At 39.7% G+C, this 16,892-nt stretch overlaps 1 protein-coding gene across 5 annotated transcripts in view; it reads right to left on the bottom strand.

Moving 5' to 3' along the window:
• The window catches only part of LOC112574608 (zinc transporter 7-like), a 40,419-nt gene extending 23,579 nt beyond the window's left edge, over positions 1–16,840 (bottom strand). The window contains exons 1-9 of one of the 5 annotated variants that reach the window (XM_025255810.1): positions 16,644–16,840; positions 6,689–6,790; positions 6,005–6,118; positions 5,766–5,853; positions 4,979–5,097; positions 3,808–3,866; positions 3,476–3,673; positions 2,575–2,710; positions 1,886–1,989 (exon numbers count right to left, since the gene is read on the bottom strand). In XM_025255810.1, the coding sequence (XP_025111595.1) occupies positions 1,914–1,989; positions 2,575–2,710; positions 3,476–3,673; positions 3,808–3,866; positions 4,979–5,097; positions 5,766–5,853; positions 6,005–6,118; positions 6,689–6,790; positions 16,644–16,720 (969 nt within the window). In that variant the 5' untranslated portion in view covers positions 16,721–16,840 and the 3' untranslated portion in view covers positions 1,886–1,913. The other 4 variants (XM_025255805.1, XM_025255807.1, XM_025255808.1 and 1 more) reach the window with 4 other exon arrangements.
• Between the last annotated feature and the right edge of the window lie 52 nt (positions 16,841–16,892).

Here is a 16,892-nt window from a genome sequence, read left to right as displayed (position 1 = left end):
GTGACATGGAGCTCACAGACCCCTTTAACATCAGTACTGGGGTGAAGCAGGACTGCATTCTGTCGCCGTTCCTCTTCATCCTGGCCATGGACTGGATCATGAAAACTTCCACCGACAGTGAGAGGAGAGGGATCAGATGGACCATGACTATGACAGAAACAACAACGCTGGAAGACTTGGACTTTGCTGATGACATTGCCCTGCTGTCGCATCGCCACCAAAACATGCAAGAAAAAACAAATGCCTTATCAGAAAAATCTGGAAACCCTGGCTTGAAGGTCAGCGCAAGGAAAACGAAAAGTATGAGAGTGAACGCCAGAGTCCAAGACAGCATCAAACTAAATGGAGAAGAAATTGAGGAAGTTGACAGTTTCACATATCTTGGGTCCAAAATGTCAAACACCGGGGATGCGGAGGTGGAGATTCAAGCCCGACTGGCGAAAGCCAGCCACACTTTCACCTCACTCAGGAGCACATGAAAGGCAAAAAACATCAGCCAGAAGATCAAGCTGAGAAAATGTGATCAGTCAAATGTGATCAGCACCCTCCTTTACGGATCCGAATCATGGAAGATGACCAAAACCATCAGTAACAAGCTTGACGTCTTCCAGAACAGATGCCTCAGGCGCATACTTAACATCTTTTGGCCAAATACCATCACCAACGAAGAACTCCACCGAAGAACTGAAGCCGAGTCCATCACCACGCAGGTTCAACGAAGGCGTTGGCGATGGATTGGACATGTGCTCCACCAGCAGACAGCAGACCTCTCCAGAGTCGCCCTGTGATGGACTCCAGACGGCCGAAGAAAACGAGGCTTGGAGAAGAACTTGGAGAAAACTTGGAGAAGAACAGTGGAAAGGGAGATGAAAGGAAAAAGGCTGGACATGGGGTCACCTAGAGCGGGTTTCAGCCGATCGACATCGGTGGCGGACTCTGGTTGAGGCCTTATGTGCAACCTGATGCACGAAGAGGAATATAGATAGATATTTATATATAGGACCAATGTGCTTTACAATCATGTTGAACACCCACACCCCCAGCAAATATGCACACACAAAATCAAGCAACACATACACGAAGAAAATGAAAGGACACCATACACACATAACAATACGAGAACAAAAAAAAGCACATCTTTCACTGCAAGCAAATGGAGGATCATTCATGAAAAAGCCAAAGCAAATCTGATTTTAGCTGAGATTTGAAACTGCATCCATAGTTAGGTCAAACTCCAACAGGAATTAGGCATCAGCAGTCACACTTGAATAATTAATCATACAAAGCAACATTACCAAGAAAATATTTGCAATCTGAGTTAAATACAACTTAAAATTATAAATATATATCAGCTTACAGAACAGAGCTTTCATCTGTCATTTTCTTTTTCAATAGAGTAAATAAAACATTCACCTTAAAAATAAAAAAAAATACAGTCTTAGATTGCAATGTTTCTCATGTGTTCATCACTCACAGGATAAATATCACTGATTCATAAAGATCTAAAGGTAAAAGGTAAGGTTGTCCCATAACCTTTTTCGGCCATTGGGGAGGAAAATGCTAGAGCACACTTTTTTCAGGATCAGCTTCTTGTGAGGTGGTACCCTCTCTTCCTCACTACCTTACTTTCCCCAACCCTCTATGAGGTTTGGGTTGACTGAGGAAGTTCGCTGTGCCACACAAGTGTTGAACCTCTAACTACTTAACTATCTGCTTCCCCTCCGAGATCTACTCCTCTCAGAAATTTCTAGCTGTATGTGCAGTAAAAATGTCATCCAGTCTGCCTACATACATCATATTATGCAATTTTACTTATAATTCTTCCTACAATTTTTAAGTACATGTACCTCAGACTGTCATTCTTTGACATGACCCCACAACTGACCTTTTGATAACAGCTAGGCAGTACAAGGTCAAGGGAGCGAGGTGTGCGCTGCATCAAAATTCCAATGGATTCCCTTAGCAAGGGTAAGACACTGCAAAATTCTCCTTTGTAAGCAAAAACAATTTTAAAAACATACATCTAGCAACAAGAGAAAAAAAAAAGTGAACAGAAAAATACACTTTAAATTGACATGGTTTTGCATGCACTTGGCTCAAATTTTATAGATATTATAAGACAGTTGAAAGAAGAATAAAATGTGCTTTTATAATGCACTTCCTTGCCCATTAAGAAAGAGCTCAGTGCATTTAACAATCCAAAGTAAAGACAGTGCCAAGATCTGATGCAACAGTACATTATGTGGCTATGTGTTAGATAAATACTGAATTGTTTCCAGAAAGGTAAAAAAGAGGAAGGCAATGCCTAGATCTACTAAACAGAACAAATGTGGAGAACAAACAGCATGATGGCTACTAAAAAAAAAAAAAGGAACATCAGGTAGAGTAAGAAGCAGCTTTAAATTCTGCTGCTGACACAGCTCTACATGGTGGCTGTGAACAAATATTCAAATGCATTTGTGATATCACAGTGGTAAGTTGTTATTGTTTAAAAAAAAAATTAAAACTCATGATGGGCTCAAGCCATCCACTAATACATCAATCATCAGAACAGACTATTTTTTGGCAAAATACCTGATTGCTATTAATGTTGCAATGAACATTGAACAAATAGGATCTGCAACCATCCAACCAAAGTAGTGTATAAGTCCTGAAGATATAATGACCCCAACACTACCTAAGGTGTCTGCGAGGATATGAAGAAAAACACCTGCAACATAACACAATAGAGATGCCTATGGTTTCTGCCACTACACACAGATCAATGCCTGAAATTGTTAATTAACTTCATGAACTGCTTCCAGCTATCAACTGTAGTTGTCATGTGACTTCTGGTTACTGCACGCTAATGCAAAAGTGACAAGAATCATACAGTAAATTGCTTATGTCCAGTGAGTTAAAAGAAAGCATACAACCAAATCGTAAATGTGAGATAACTCTGCAACAAGCAACATCTGTCAGAAAATTAATATCCATGAAATTTATTATTAAAGACATCAATCACACTGTGCTCTGTTATGACTGAACTATATGATTAGAAACAAGGTGCAGTTATGTGTTCTCAACTCGTCCTTCCTGTGAGATAACCTTTTTCTTTTTTAGCATGGAAGAAACAAACAAAGCAAAAAACAACATTTAACGAAAAAGCAGCTCTTTCTAAAGCTTCTTTTAAAATGACTGTACCTAGAAAAAGTACATTAAGAAAACTCCCGACAGAAGGGGTTGGTATCAAGTTAAACATTACACTAATATTCAATGACAAATCTGTCATATCTAATTTTTGACCAAAGAATCACAAGAAAAAAAAATCACCAGAATAATTATTTTATGATCCAATAAGTAGAAAAAAAGGGTGTGATAACTCTTCCTGAAAACAACAACAACAAATAGGAAAAGAAATCTTGATTTTGTCCTTTACTTCCAAGCTAAAGAAAGACTGCAAGTATCCAGACTTGCCAGATGTCGAAAGTGTTACCCTGCATGATCTGCCTCTGGGCTGCTCTGGCTCCTGGACTGCTCTCCCCTCCATGACCATGCTCCTGGCCATGACTGTGACTATGGCTATGGCTGTTGCTGTGGCTGTGATCATGGCTGTGGTTGTCTCCATGATGGCTGTGACCATGACTGTGAGAATGCTTCTCGTGTAAAGGTTTATGGTCTGAGTCATCCATGCCTTTTTGAAAAGAATTATGACAAAACGGTTAAACTATGCTGACCTAAAGATGTATTTATTACGGTTTTTTTTTTACCTTTGAGATAATGATAATGACTGGACAGTCATTGGAATCTAAGTTATGTTCTACCTACCAAGTCCATGGCTGTGACCATGGCTTCCACCAGCAGAGTGAGAATGGCCATGATCTGAAACACACACACTGCCTTGCTTCTATTTTGAATAGACACTGTTATTTACTGCTCTATACAAAATTCCACAGCAATTCAATAAACCTAATATATATTTATCAGTAAGCAGGTAGGAAAACACCAAGTTCCACAAACCTGAATGGATCAACAAAAGTATTAAAATGAAAAATCCAAATAATTCATTAACAAACAAAAAATATTTATTTAAATTCATACACCAAAGAAACTTGCTTTCTTATATTTGTTACTGTTGATTACTAACAAATTACGATTTATGTGACAATATCACTATGTTAATTTTATTCTAAATGGTGCTAACTTTGTAATTTCAAAATAAGCTTTCTCTTCTTAAAGGGATTCTAAAGGCTTGTGATAAGGCTGTGGCATCAGTCAAACTTTTCAAAAATATATTTAGTTACAATTACAGAGCACGAGAGCAATACAGGAGAAATACATGATTCGTTTCTCACTTAATTACCACTTATTAGAACTATTTCGGTTGCCGATGTTTATAAAAATTGAAAAAATCCAGTGAAATCGACCCTTGTATCCTTCCGCCAAGTAACCACGATAGCTTCCCGAGATAGTCAAGCAGATGAGTCTTCTTGTGACGTCAGTCTCTGACAGGAAGTGTCTGTATCTGTATCTTTGCGAACATTTGACATCATCTTTTTATTCGTATGATGCACTCTGTTTGTAAGGCTCTGTCTTTTGGAAACTGATGAAAAGAAAATTTTGAATCTTTTCCCATCTTTTCGTGGCAATTGGGTGCAGCACATTCTCGAGGCATGGTTCTCACTTTGGAAACCACACGTCATAGGGTCACATGACGGAGAACGAGACTTCGTGGAAGCAAAAAAAGAGTCCCATGTAATTTCTCTTATTAAACACAACATTCTACTAAAAACCTTCAACGTTTTCCACATGAACACACATATAAATAGACGAGATTCAAATTTATCCTACTCTTTACGCGATTCTAAGCAGTTTTCTTTTGCCTTTAGAATCCCTTAAAATAAATGTTTTGGTGGATGGAGAAAACTTCATTCTTGGTAATGTAAATGAGATAAAACCTTGTTATCATATATCACAAAGTACTGCAAGCACTGAAAACTTACCACCATGTGAGTGGCCATGTTGGAAGGCAAAGATACCAACCAGATTTACAATAAATCCCAAGACTGAGACTATGAATAGGCGTTCATGCTTCACCTCTGGTGGTTCAACAGCCCGCTGCAAAGATTTACAAACTGATAAACATTATTAAGAATACAGCTAAGGTCTAAAAGCACAACCAAAGTAACAGGAGAAGGCTGTTACATCAGAAATATCATACTTTAATCTAGCTTTCACAAGCTTAAGTATGCCAACTTTCTTTGCCAAGTTTTCTTTTATGCACAGTTTGCCTCCTCAAGGTTAAATGCATTCTACAAATTCAATTATTGTTGGTATTACTACTTTATTTTCTAATCCTCTGTGGCCTTAACTTTTTGTACAAGGCCCTTACAGATTTAACCTTTGTTAAATATTACACCTAGTACAGTAGTAGTATAGAATGCATAAAAATGCATCAAAATTATAAATATATAGATAAGGGTTGTTTTTTTTTTATCTTCAGCCACTACCCAACATTTAACAAAACATCTGTTACCAAGTGGGAGAGTACCAACTTCTGACTCTAAGAAAATCACAGCAAAATTCTTTAATTTATTAACATGATCTTAGGCTCTGATAAGACATTGATGTCTACATATATTTCATGTAACAGTCTGAATTTAAAAGAAATCTCAGCATAGAGATTGATGAAATTGATGATCTTAGAGTCACAAATGTTTATAACTAAATGCAGACTAATATACAACAGAAGGAACAACCTTTTTATAAATAATAATGCCTCAAACCTCAACTGCCTCTGAAAAGATGAAGAATGCAATGAACAGGAGAAAAAGGCCATTGACGAATCCTGCTAAAATTTCTGCTCTCACAAAACTGCAAAAAATAATAGCAATTGTCCCTTACAAAGCCAAAACAATTGTAATATGCTAATTGTTATACAATTATCTTCAAACAAATATTATCTTAAAATCCTTCAACAACAGATAAAATTACCAAATGTTTAACACTTATGTCTCTCACTCACCCATATGAAAAAGATTCATTTGCTCGCCAGCGTGCAATAACAGAAGCCACTAAGCCTGCTAGCAGGGCTGTGCAGTCAAAAAACATATGGAAGGAATCTGAAATGAGGCCAAGACTGAAAAAAGAAATCAAGAAGCTAAATGGTACCTTCTGAATTAACAATTCTGCATGCTCCATGCATGAAGCACTGCTATGTGCATCTTTCAATTGAAATATAAAAATATCTATTTAACACATGTTCTGATTCATGCGCATACACAAAATTGAAAGAGAGAAAGAAACACAAGCTTATTTTTTTATAAGAACTAAAGAAGTTTTAGATTATCAGAGTGTTGATATTTTACAGGTAAATGCAAGAAAACAGAATACACCATATATTTAAGATCATCAGTTAACCTGCCCACCTCTGAACCCAAACATTGGTCTAAGTTAACTTAATTTTATTTTAGCTATGTCATCTGTAGTGAACAACCAACTGAAGAGTCAACTTGATAGGTAAACTTGAGATGACATAACCAAATTTCAACCTCCCCCCAAAAATATCCATACTCCAGAAAGTTCTTATAAAACGTCCTTGACACATGTATGACCATTTCCAAGCAAATCTAAAGTTTCCATTAACTTCTACTGCCTCAAACAGTATATTTTTAGTGTAAATTACTGAGGTAATGAATTTTGAACTCACCTATTTGTCCAAACACCATAGAACAGTTCCACAAATGCGAAAGATAAATTAAGTATCAGAAACCCAAAAAGACGCCGAGAGGTCTGCTCTGAAAAGACAAGTCTGTAGAGAGAAATAACAGAACCATGAATGTCCAAAAATAATATAAACCAACACACATGCACAGAAAAGTTAAATATATTTTCCTGTTGACATACTGTTCATGCTTTATTTACAATTTAGGGAATGGTATAATATGAAATTTAACATGAAATTTAAATTTTCACTTTCATTTGATATCTGAACATCAATATGTATCTGATCAGGCTTCTTACCCAGTTTAATTAGCTAAATAGCCATGGTCATCAAACAGATATAAATAGCTTTGTGTTTCACTCAGCATGCCTATTTTTGACTGACACTTTTTTAACAAGCATTGTAAAACCATTCTAGAAGGCCATGATGTTCTATGCAAACATAGAGCTTTTGTGGAGAGTATTTGCTCTGAAATAGTCTGGAAACACTTAATTGAGAACTGAAGGTCTGTTAACTGTTTGTCTAAATATTCCTACATTACATCTGAGGCAGCATGAAAATAAATAATTACAACTCAAATTGTTGACCATATGCAGACAAACTTAATGCACCATGCACAACAGACTACAAATGAATTGACAGCTTATGACATGACCAGGGACATGGACGAAACTCAGAAATACTTTAGTATAGTCCTTGTTACTCCTCGACGAGCATAGGGCCGAAACACCACCTCGCCAGCCGACAAGGTTTTGGGCAGCCCCCCCTCCTTCAGTTAGGTCCACATGGTTTTGACATCCTTTGCCTCCTTTTCTACTGTTCTTTTCCAAGTCTGATTTGGTCTTCCAAATCTCCTCTTCCCCTGAGGATTCCAGTCAAGTGCCTGCTTGGCAATGGTGTCAGTTTGTTTGCGCAGGGTGTGTCCTATTCAGCTCCATTTGCGCTTTTTGATGTCTTGACTAGTGGCATTCTGCTTGATTCTTTTCCATGGGCTGCTGTTGGAGATCTTTTCAGGCCATCTTATTTCCAGAATATGGAGTAGGCAATGGTTGGTAAAGGTCTGGAGCTTGTTGTTGATGGTGCTTGTCACTCTTGGGTTTCAGAACCATACAGTAGGACTGCCTTCACACGTGTTGAAGATGCGGATCTTACTGCTGATGGATAATGCTTGGGAGCAACAGATGGGGCGTAGGCTATTGAAAGTATCCCTGGCCTTGTTGATGCAGCTTTTGATGTCATTCTCTGCTCCACTATCCTTGTTGACAATGCTCCCCAGATACATGAAGTGGTCTGTTTCCAGGATGTTCTCTCCTTGAAGTTGGATTGGGAGTTCCTGCTTGTTGTTGATTCTCATCACTTCGGTCTTCTTTCTGTTGACCTTTAAGCCAGTCTTCTCTGCTTCCTCTGCTAGCTTACTCAATTTGTTTCGTGCATGTTGTTGCCGATGAGATAGATGATGATGATGGAGTTTTATAACACGCAAATTCCGTATCACAGAGATACGCTCAATGCGCAAGGGTGCTCAGCAGCATGAAGAATTACAGGAACAGGGCCGTAGCCCCAAAGACAAACTATCCACAGAGTCTGTAAGTCCTGGAGGCTCACTGGTGCCAGAGCTTGGTGTTAACACTTGCACTAAGTCTGAATGGGAATTAGCAAGTCTACATGCTCGAACTATCCTCCCACCACGTACTCCACGCACTGTTTTCTTCTTAATTAGTCCAAGTTTTCTGCAATATGACAGCAAGTTAATATCCAATACAGTCACATTTCTGGCAAGGTCTTTTAACACAGAAGCAGAGTAGTGTAATTGACTCATTCACAAAAGATGAATATTGCAGTGTGTAGACAAAGCACAATCTCAGTTTGTCCAACCACTCAATACTGTCGCTGTCCCACAGGAAAATACTGTTGTTAAACACTACTCAGGGAGAAGCTCTGACACTACCATCGCTCACAATACAAGTACACCATAGTCCCAACGGAAAGCCTCTGAACATCAGATCAGGGAAAACCTCTAATTCTCCTGTGCCACTGTCAATGAGTAGAGTAAAGCCAGTATCAACTTCAAGTTCCAGTTTTCACCAAAATTCATAAAAGTACTCCAATAAAATTCACATCAGCAGTTGCAGAAAACCAAAAGGAAAGTTCATACCAAAATTTATACAGTACCAAACGATCTGATGGCTGAAAAGGACCTTAATTGTGAGAGACAATCTGCTGCTTCCAAGCGCATGAACACCACTCACACAGGTCCACAAAACAGAAAATGGAAAAACGCAATGCTCAGCAGTGCTGGAAAAGTTGCAATTGTTTGTGGGCACAGGTAATCCAGATGATGCACAGATCTAAAATATGGCAAGATGGCGCGGACGTTAGAGTTGAAATAAAATGATCCAGATAAATGATAGAAGTCACGAAGACACAGCAACCAATCCAGAAAGATAGATAATGGTATCACAGAGTCACTGAGCATTGGTACACAAAATCTGACGCAGATAAACGGGCAAAAACCAATTGTGCCGAAGAGCTGACACTAGTACGGTAGTTAAATGAAGGGACATCACTCTACTCTGGAGAGATGTTTCTTCTAACGACTGCCCAAAATGTTAATTTTAATGTTATTAATTAATGTTATTAATGTTATTATTTAATGTCATTTTAATGTTAGGAGACTAATATTATCTGTCCAGATCCTCCAGCTGTTTGGTTAAAGTCCAATGGATACTGGTGTTATTGTCTTGGGTTGTTGTGCGCATAATCCAGTCTATGACCATCAGGAAGATCACTGGTGATAATATGCCAACTTTGAAGAACTCCAATGCCTAACATTGTTTCTCTCAACAGTTCCATTGAAGGATTGTAGATACGATTTATCTGTGAGGAACAGATGCAGAGCACCTCACAGAAACAGAGGGAGAAGAAGAGGAAGGCCGGGGATGGCAGGATGGAGAAGGCAACACTAAGCGTCACTCATTCACATCCATTTCCTGCTAGCCAAGAGAAGCAAAGTGATTAGAAATCGGGATTGATGGTGCTGCTGTGATAGTCCCACATTATCTGGTGAGTAATGGGTTTTTCTGGCGATTTTTTTTGTTTTTGTGTTCTTGTCTGTCTGCTGTGTTGTATTCTTGTTTCTTGGTGATTTTGTGTTGCGTGTTTGCTGGCGTGCAGTGTTTCTGATTGGTGAAGGGGAATTTTGGGACTGTGATGCTTGTGTGGCTTGAGATTTTTGTGATGACTGGGTGCCACCACAGCTTGTAGAAGGAGGAAGCATAGCCTGGTGGACTGGGACAGGGCCCTCAGAAGAGATTCAAGTCATGTCCGTCTGGACAGACACAGAGGTGGACAGTCATTTTGAGACAGCTGCCAAGTAGGAAATGGAGCTTGAAGTAGAAGGTGCTCCTGAGAAGCAACCCACAACGCAACGGCGAGCATCGGCATATGAGACGCCAGATTCTGCGCTTACATGCTGAATGGCTGCCTCTTCTTTCCATTTCGGGCAGTCATTAGAAGAAACAACATGAGACCCTTCACAATTTGCACATTTGGTGCTTTCAGAATAATCAGCTGCCGCATGGCCTGTGCCGCTGCACCGAAACCAGCAGTCTTGGGACTTGCAGAAGCTAGCCCTGTGACCATAACGCTGACAGTCGAAGCAGTGCAACGATGAAGGTATCAATAAAGAAACTTTAACCGCAAATACCCAACCTCAATGAAGTCAGGTATTTTGGGCAAACAAAAGGTTAAAAACAGGGTATTTGTAAGAATAGATTTTCTGTCCTTCTTTAGAATGACCCTCTGCACAGCTGTGAGCCCCTGGGGTGCCAGTTCTGACTCGATGTCAACCTTGGACATCGCAGCAAGGTCAGAGCAACGAATGACCCCTCTTGAAGAGTTGAGGGATTGATATGGAGTCACCTTTATGAACCGATTGACAAACAGTTTCCCGTCCCATCATCGCAGGGCCTCAGATGCTTTCTGATTTACGCACTGGACAAGAAACTGTCCAGAGCGCAGATGTCTATGACCTCAAAATTGAGTAGATATATTTCTAAACCCTTTTGTTGCAAAAGTTACAGGGATGAGAGCGGCCGGAACGGCTCTGCGCCCTCTACCACCAGAAAATGGGGCCAGGCCCCTTCAATATTCTCTCTCAAGCATTCTCTCACTTCATCTTCACTGTCCTAGGATTCATCTTCTCTGATGGGTTTTCCAAGGTACTGTTTTTTTTTGGTGCCATGATTTGAAGGAACTTGGTTCGTTCCTTATGCTCCCCACCCACCACAGAGTCCAACAAGGGGATGCGACCGAGCGGTACCACTTAGGGCAAGGGTGTCAAACACCCGGCCCACGGGCCCCTTTCAGCCCGCCATGAAATTTTACCTGGCCCGCGAAAGAATTTTAGTTAATCATTGTTAATGGCCCGGCAACAAGTAGAAGGCAAACAACAGAAAAGTTCATGTCGAGCACAGCAAGTGATGGGATGAGTTTAGTGAAGTTTGTATAGACCACCAACAGTGCACTGGTCAAGTTACCACCGCTCCTGTTAATGACCTGAAGGGATCACCGCGCATTGAGCGCATCTTTGTGATGCGGATACTAGCGCGCTACAAAACTACATCATCATCATCATCATCATGGTCAAGGCGAGGCCCATACATCTGACCTGTGACATGGGACACGCTGGCCTGAACATGGGCCACAGGTCGAAGATTTTTAGTACCTGTTAACTTCCCTGAATAGGTCCGAGATCAAAGGGTGACTAGGGGCAACCCACATGTATGATGAGGCAGCTCATCCTCAGACTAATAGAAACTCATCATTTCTGAATCTGCGGGCTGGTGAGCAGAAGTGGTCTCAATGAGACGTTAAGTTGTGAGAACAAACTTGGGTAGATCAAGTTGGTGGGAGTATAACTTCTCCAAGGACAGTGGATTATATATATACTTACCAACTGGAATTATATGTGCAAACTGTACATGATACATGTGAACTGTGAATTATACAAATGAACTGTGGATGATAAGTGCCAACTGTGGAATATTGACTGTCCAGTTCCTGCGTCGTCAAGAGTAAATGACTGCCGCAAAAGAGATAAGTATCCGAGTATAAATAGCAAGCCACGGTGTTGAAATAATTGCTGCTTGTGTATTGATGATTTGTCTTTTTTTGCCTGATTATATCTTATTTTACGTACATATATTGATGCAATAACATCACATGTCATAGCAAATAGTACTGAGCAGAGCACGCGATTGTTTATTAGAATTAATTGAAAGCTGTGTGTAGTGTGTGAACTTAACGCTAGTCGAAGGTACTGGTGCGCCATCTGTTGGGGAACAAAGGCAGATGATCAGAGCTAAGAACGTGTTGTGACTTTTCTAAAGACTTTTACTTAATGTTAATTTACTTAATAAAGATCGAGAACATTACACTGTGTAGTGAAGGGATTTTTGTAATTTCAATACCAATTAAATTTTAAATTAAAGCTAGCCGTTAAAATGGCTAAGAGAAAAGTTGATTTTGAAAACAGAATCTTTCAAAGCCAATGGGAGGCTGAATACATGTTTACTAATATCAGCGGTAAACCAGTGTGTCTACTTTGTGGCATTTAATGAGGGAGAGTTTGTGAAGAGTTGCATGATGAAAGTGTGTGAAGTCTTGTGTCCAAACGAAAAGCAAATGTTTGCTAATGTAAGCCGCAGCAGAAACACGGTTGCTTATAGGATTTGTGAGATGGCCACTGATGTGAAAACACAGCTGATCGAAAAAAGCAAAGACTTCGTTCCATACTCTCTTGTAGTCGATGAAAGTACTGGCACGACGGACACCGCACAACTTGCCATCTTCATCCATGGAGTCAACTCCAATAAAATCCATGCATGGGACAACGACAGGAAAGGACATTTTTGACAACGCATGTCAAAGTATAACTGACATGAACCTGCCCTGGGACAAACTTGTTGCACTTACAACAGATGGAGCGCCAGCGATGTGCGGCCCAAAAAGTGGACTAGTTGGGAGGATGCGGTCACATATCCAAGAAAATTGTAGTGGGGAGTTGATAGCATATCACTGCATAATACACCAAGAATCGTTGTGTGCTAAAGTCCTCAACATGGAGCATGTAATGAGCACTGTAACACAAACTGTCAACTTCATCAGATCCTTCATCAGAGCCTGTTTCAGTCCTTTGTGCAGAAAATAGATTCACAGTTGGGCGACATGCCATATGACACAGACGTGAGGTGGCTAAGTCGGGGCAAAGTTCTCACTCGAGTTTTTCAGCTGAATGGGGAAATCTGTCAGTTCATGGACAGCAAAGGAAAAGACTCCGCAGTTTTGTAGGATGAAAAGTGGAAAAGTGAGTTGGCATTTCTGTGTGACATACACTCATCTCAACGCCTAGAACCTGCAGCTCCAGAGACGGGGCCACTTGATCACTGACCTGCATGATGCAGTGAAGGCATTTCAAGTGAAGTTGTTCTTATGGGAAACACAAATGAACCAATGAAACTTGTTTCACTTTTCTTGCTGCAAAACAGTGATGGACGAAGTCAGCGCCAAGGTGTTCCCAAATGCACATTTTGCTGAAAAACTGAACTCACTTCGTGCTCAGTTTAAACGCCATTTCAGTGACTTTGAGGTGTAGAAAAACAATTTAGCACTCTTCACAACCCATTTGCCATCGACGTGGAAACTGCACCTATGCATTTGCAGATGGAACTCATAGAACTGCAGTGTAATGAGTCACTGAAGGCAAAGTATGACTCTGTGGGGCCTGCACAGTTCACTCATTCCTTCCCACAAACGATGCCCCAGCTTCGTCTACATGCGGCTCGAATCTTGAGTATGTTTGGCAGCACATTTGTGTGAGCAACTTTTCTCTGTAATGAAGATCAACAAAACATCACACAGGAGTCGTCTTACTGATGTACACTTGCAGTCTATCCTGAGAATCTCCACAAAACAGAAACTTACTCCAAACATAAACGAACTTGTTGCCAAGAAAAGACGTCAAATGTCCACTTCTGACAAAATAAATTAAGAAAAACTGCTAAGCCTTGGTTTGTTATTAGTTTAATTTTGTTTTAATGTATGATTTTGTTTACACAAAATTAATAACAAAAAGTTTAGTTTTCTACTGTGCAATAAAAAGTTATCGGACTTAAATAATAACCTTCGGCCTGCCACCTTGTGTATAATGTGAGATTTGGCCCCCTGTGTAATTGTGTTTGACACCCCTGACTTAGGGCATTTCCATCAGGGTCGCACTAGGGATACACAAGGAATATACTCTGGCCTTCCAAGTATGAAAACCAGATTGGCCCCAGCCACAGCCTTCTAGCAAAGTTAGGGCAATATACGACCAACCTCCTGCCTAGGACAAGTCTGGGCCAAAGAGGTGTGTTGGTATAATGGGCCACAACCCATCAGGGACCTCAACTTACAAGATCCCATCCTTCCCTGAAATGGGTCGCCCTGCACGGCAAATGCAGGGGGCCTAAAGACGGCAACAAAGAAAAAAATGACATCCAAAGAAAGGCATGGTAAGAAAACAGAAGACACGAGAAAGACCTGTGTAGACAGAAGAAAGGAAGGATAAAACTGAAGTATAAGAGAGTGATGTTTGATTAGAAAAAGAGTATAGATGAAAGGGACAGGTAAGGGAGAAAAACGAAAAGCATAAGAAAAATGGGGTGGGCCAGCTTAGTCACCAAGCCAGAGAAAGGGTGGGTGTTCACCCCCGGCACGAGAAGCTGGGCCCACGGGGGCTGCAACATAGCACTGTTTGCTGCACAATATGATAGGTGAGCTGTAACTTCCTGAACAGCCACAGGATTTGCTGGGATCTTTTATTTTACTTTTTGACTGTTCCAACTCTTTCTTTTGTATGTATGTAAAAGAGAAAGGCCATGCAAAAGACTTTGTGGGCACATGTAGGATAGGATGCTATTCCTATTGAGCCCTAAGATAGGCCCAGTCATAAAGCTATCTGTAAAGAACTAAGATTGTCTATTGGCACTTGATGTATAACTGAATCTGTTTGGGGAGAATGAAACTTTCTTATGTTTTTTTTTGCTCTGAAATTTGAATGTAAGTATGCAGTGATTTCCTCGGAAGACTGTAAACATTTTTAGCACCTGTTGTTATAAACTGATGCCCAGTGCAAGGATGTATGTGTCTGTTAAATGCAATGTAATGGAAATAGCTTGGTGCTTGGATGTAGAAATTTTACAATTTTAATGTGTGCAGTGTATGATTATTTTATTGTTGTTTTATTGTTACAAGTGGCATCTGCAAATTAAGCTCATTTCATGGTTCTGTTTTAATTACTAAATTTAGTTAACACAAAACCAGTACTTTGAGAGTAATTGAAATTGAAAATCTTTGGCAAATGGTATGATAGTGAGGGAATTTCTTTATGCCATTTTTGTTTAAACACTGTTAAATCTAAAGTTAAAAGCATTTTACATTTGCAACTACATTTACAGGTGAAATTTCTAGTTTTTCAGATATTCTCTGACAAGTTTTCATGGTTGTAGTAATTTCTAGATTCAAAAGTTTAACAAGCTTGTACTGGAGTAGATGGTCTTCTGTGTCCAAATTATGCAATCCCTTTGGATAGGCTGGATCTAACATTTATGTGCTGTTGTAGACAATGAGTGATGATCTTGGGAATAAATCCTTGCTTTTTGTTTGTTTATTCCTTAATACTCCTTGAGGAGCATAGCGCCACAACAACACCTCACCAGTTTTGGGCATCCCCCCTACCCTCATTTGGGCTCATGTGGTTATGATGTCCTTTGCCTTGCTCTCTACTGTTCATTTTCCAAGTCTAAATCCTTACTTTTACACAAACACAATAACTTTAATTAAAAAAAATACTCTCTCTGTGTAAGGTTGTTAGTTTGTGTATTATGAGGTAAAGTGCCACAGACAAGTAACTGTGATAAGAAAAATAACCATTTACTTCCTTAGGCTAATTATTCTAAAATATGTAGGCTCATTGCCAGAAACATCAAAAGAATACTATTCCTAAACAGTCCCATACTTTAATTTTAATTTCAAAAATGAGCAAGTGTCGTCTTTTAAAGTATTTTTAAAATCTTGCATGATTGCCACAAATTGCCTGACTGGCTGTTTGTTAAGAGGTGAATTTTGACCTGGGTGCAATGGACACTGCTGGTCTTATTCTATAGGTTCACAAAGGAAATTAATCTTTGCATCTTCATGGGATATAAATGTTGATTGTAAAACATTATGTGGATGGTGAGAATAAAGTAAATCTGATGACCTAAAAAACCCTACTGTATTATTTCCTAAACTTCGGCTAGAGAAAAAGAACATCATTCACAACATGCTTGTGGTACTGTTAATGAGACAGTCCTTGGAAACTGGTGGTATATTAAAATGTGAAACATAAGCTGATCCATAAGGACACAGGCACAGACCAACTGACAATAAAATGAAATAAAGTTATTAAGTCAAGAACAAAAGCAAAACAAGCCCAATGTACTCTGTCGTGTGTCTGTGAACCCAGCAAAACAGCTAACTGTAAACAATTTCAATATTGCAGTCGCTTCTTTGATATGCTTAGTCCAAATATGTGAAGAGAAGAACTCATACAGCAGACACGCTTCCTTAATCAGCTAATAAGCGACTTCTAACCGGTTGCCGTTTACTATCCCAGAGGCACATTTAACAAAATATTTTGTTCATACTGTCACGAGATGCGCTTCCTACCTGTATCAGTCTCGTCTGTTCTAATCCCATATTTCTTCTGGTGGTGGTACAGTAGAGGTAACATAATGGACGAGACGCGTGCCATCATGTTGCTATCACTATATGTATATCGATAGTAGCAGAACTTTACGTAGCACTCCCTTTTCCCCACTCAATTTCAAGACATACGGAGACTGAAGGACAACTTTACCTCAGCCATCCAAATAATTTTTCTTTCAGCTTCCATCCAGGCTTATGAAAAGGGTCATCTTTGTGTAGCGGAAGCATTGTAATCACTGATTTCTCTATACTGCACTAGACTGACTCGCGATAACATCGAATTCTCATGTTTCGTCTAGCGTAAGCGGCTGTCGTGGCTCTTCAGCTGCAAAGCTTAAGTATTAGCTTCGCATTAATGTTGTAAATTTAAGCTTTTCAGTCACAAACGATACTCATATTT

The sequence above is a fragment of the Pomacea canaliculata genome, linkage group LG10, assembly GCF_003073045.1.
Source record: "Pomacea canaliculata isolate SZHN2017 linkage group LG10, ASM307304v1, whole genome shotgun sequence".
Lineage (NCBI taxonomy): Eukaryota > Metazoa > Mollusca > Gastropoda > Architaenioglossa > Ampullariidae > Pomacea > Pomacea canaliculata.
The sequence above is the reverse complement of the archived record's forward strand: the minus strand, read 5'-3'. Positions and strand labels throughout refer to the sequence as shown.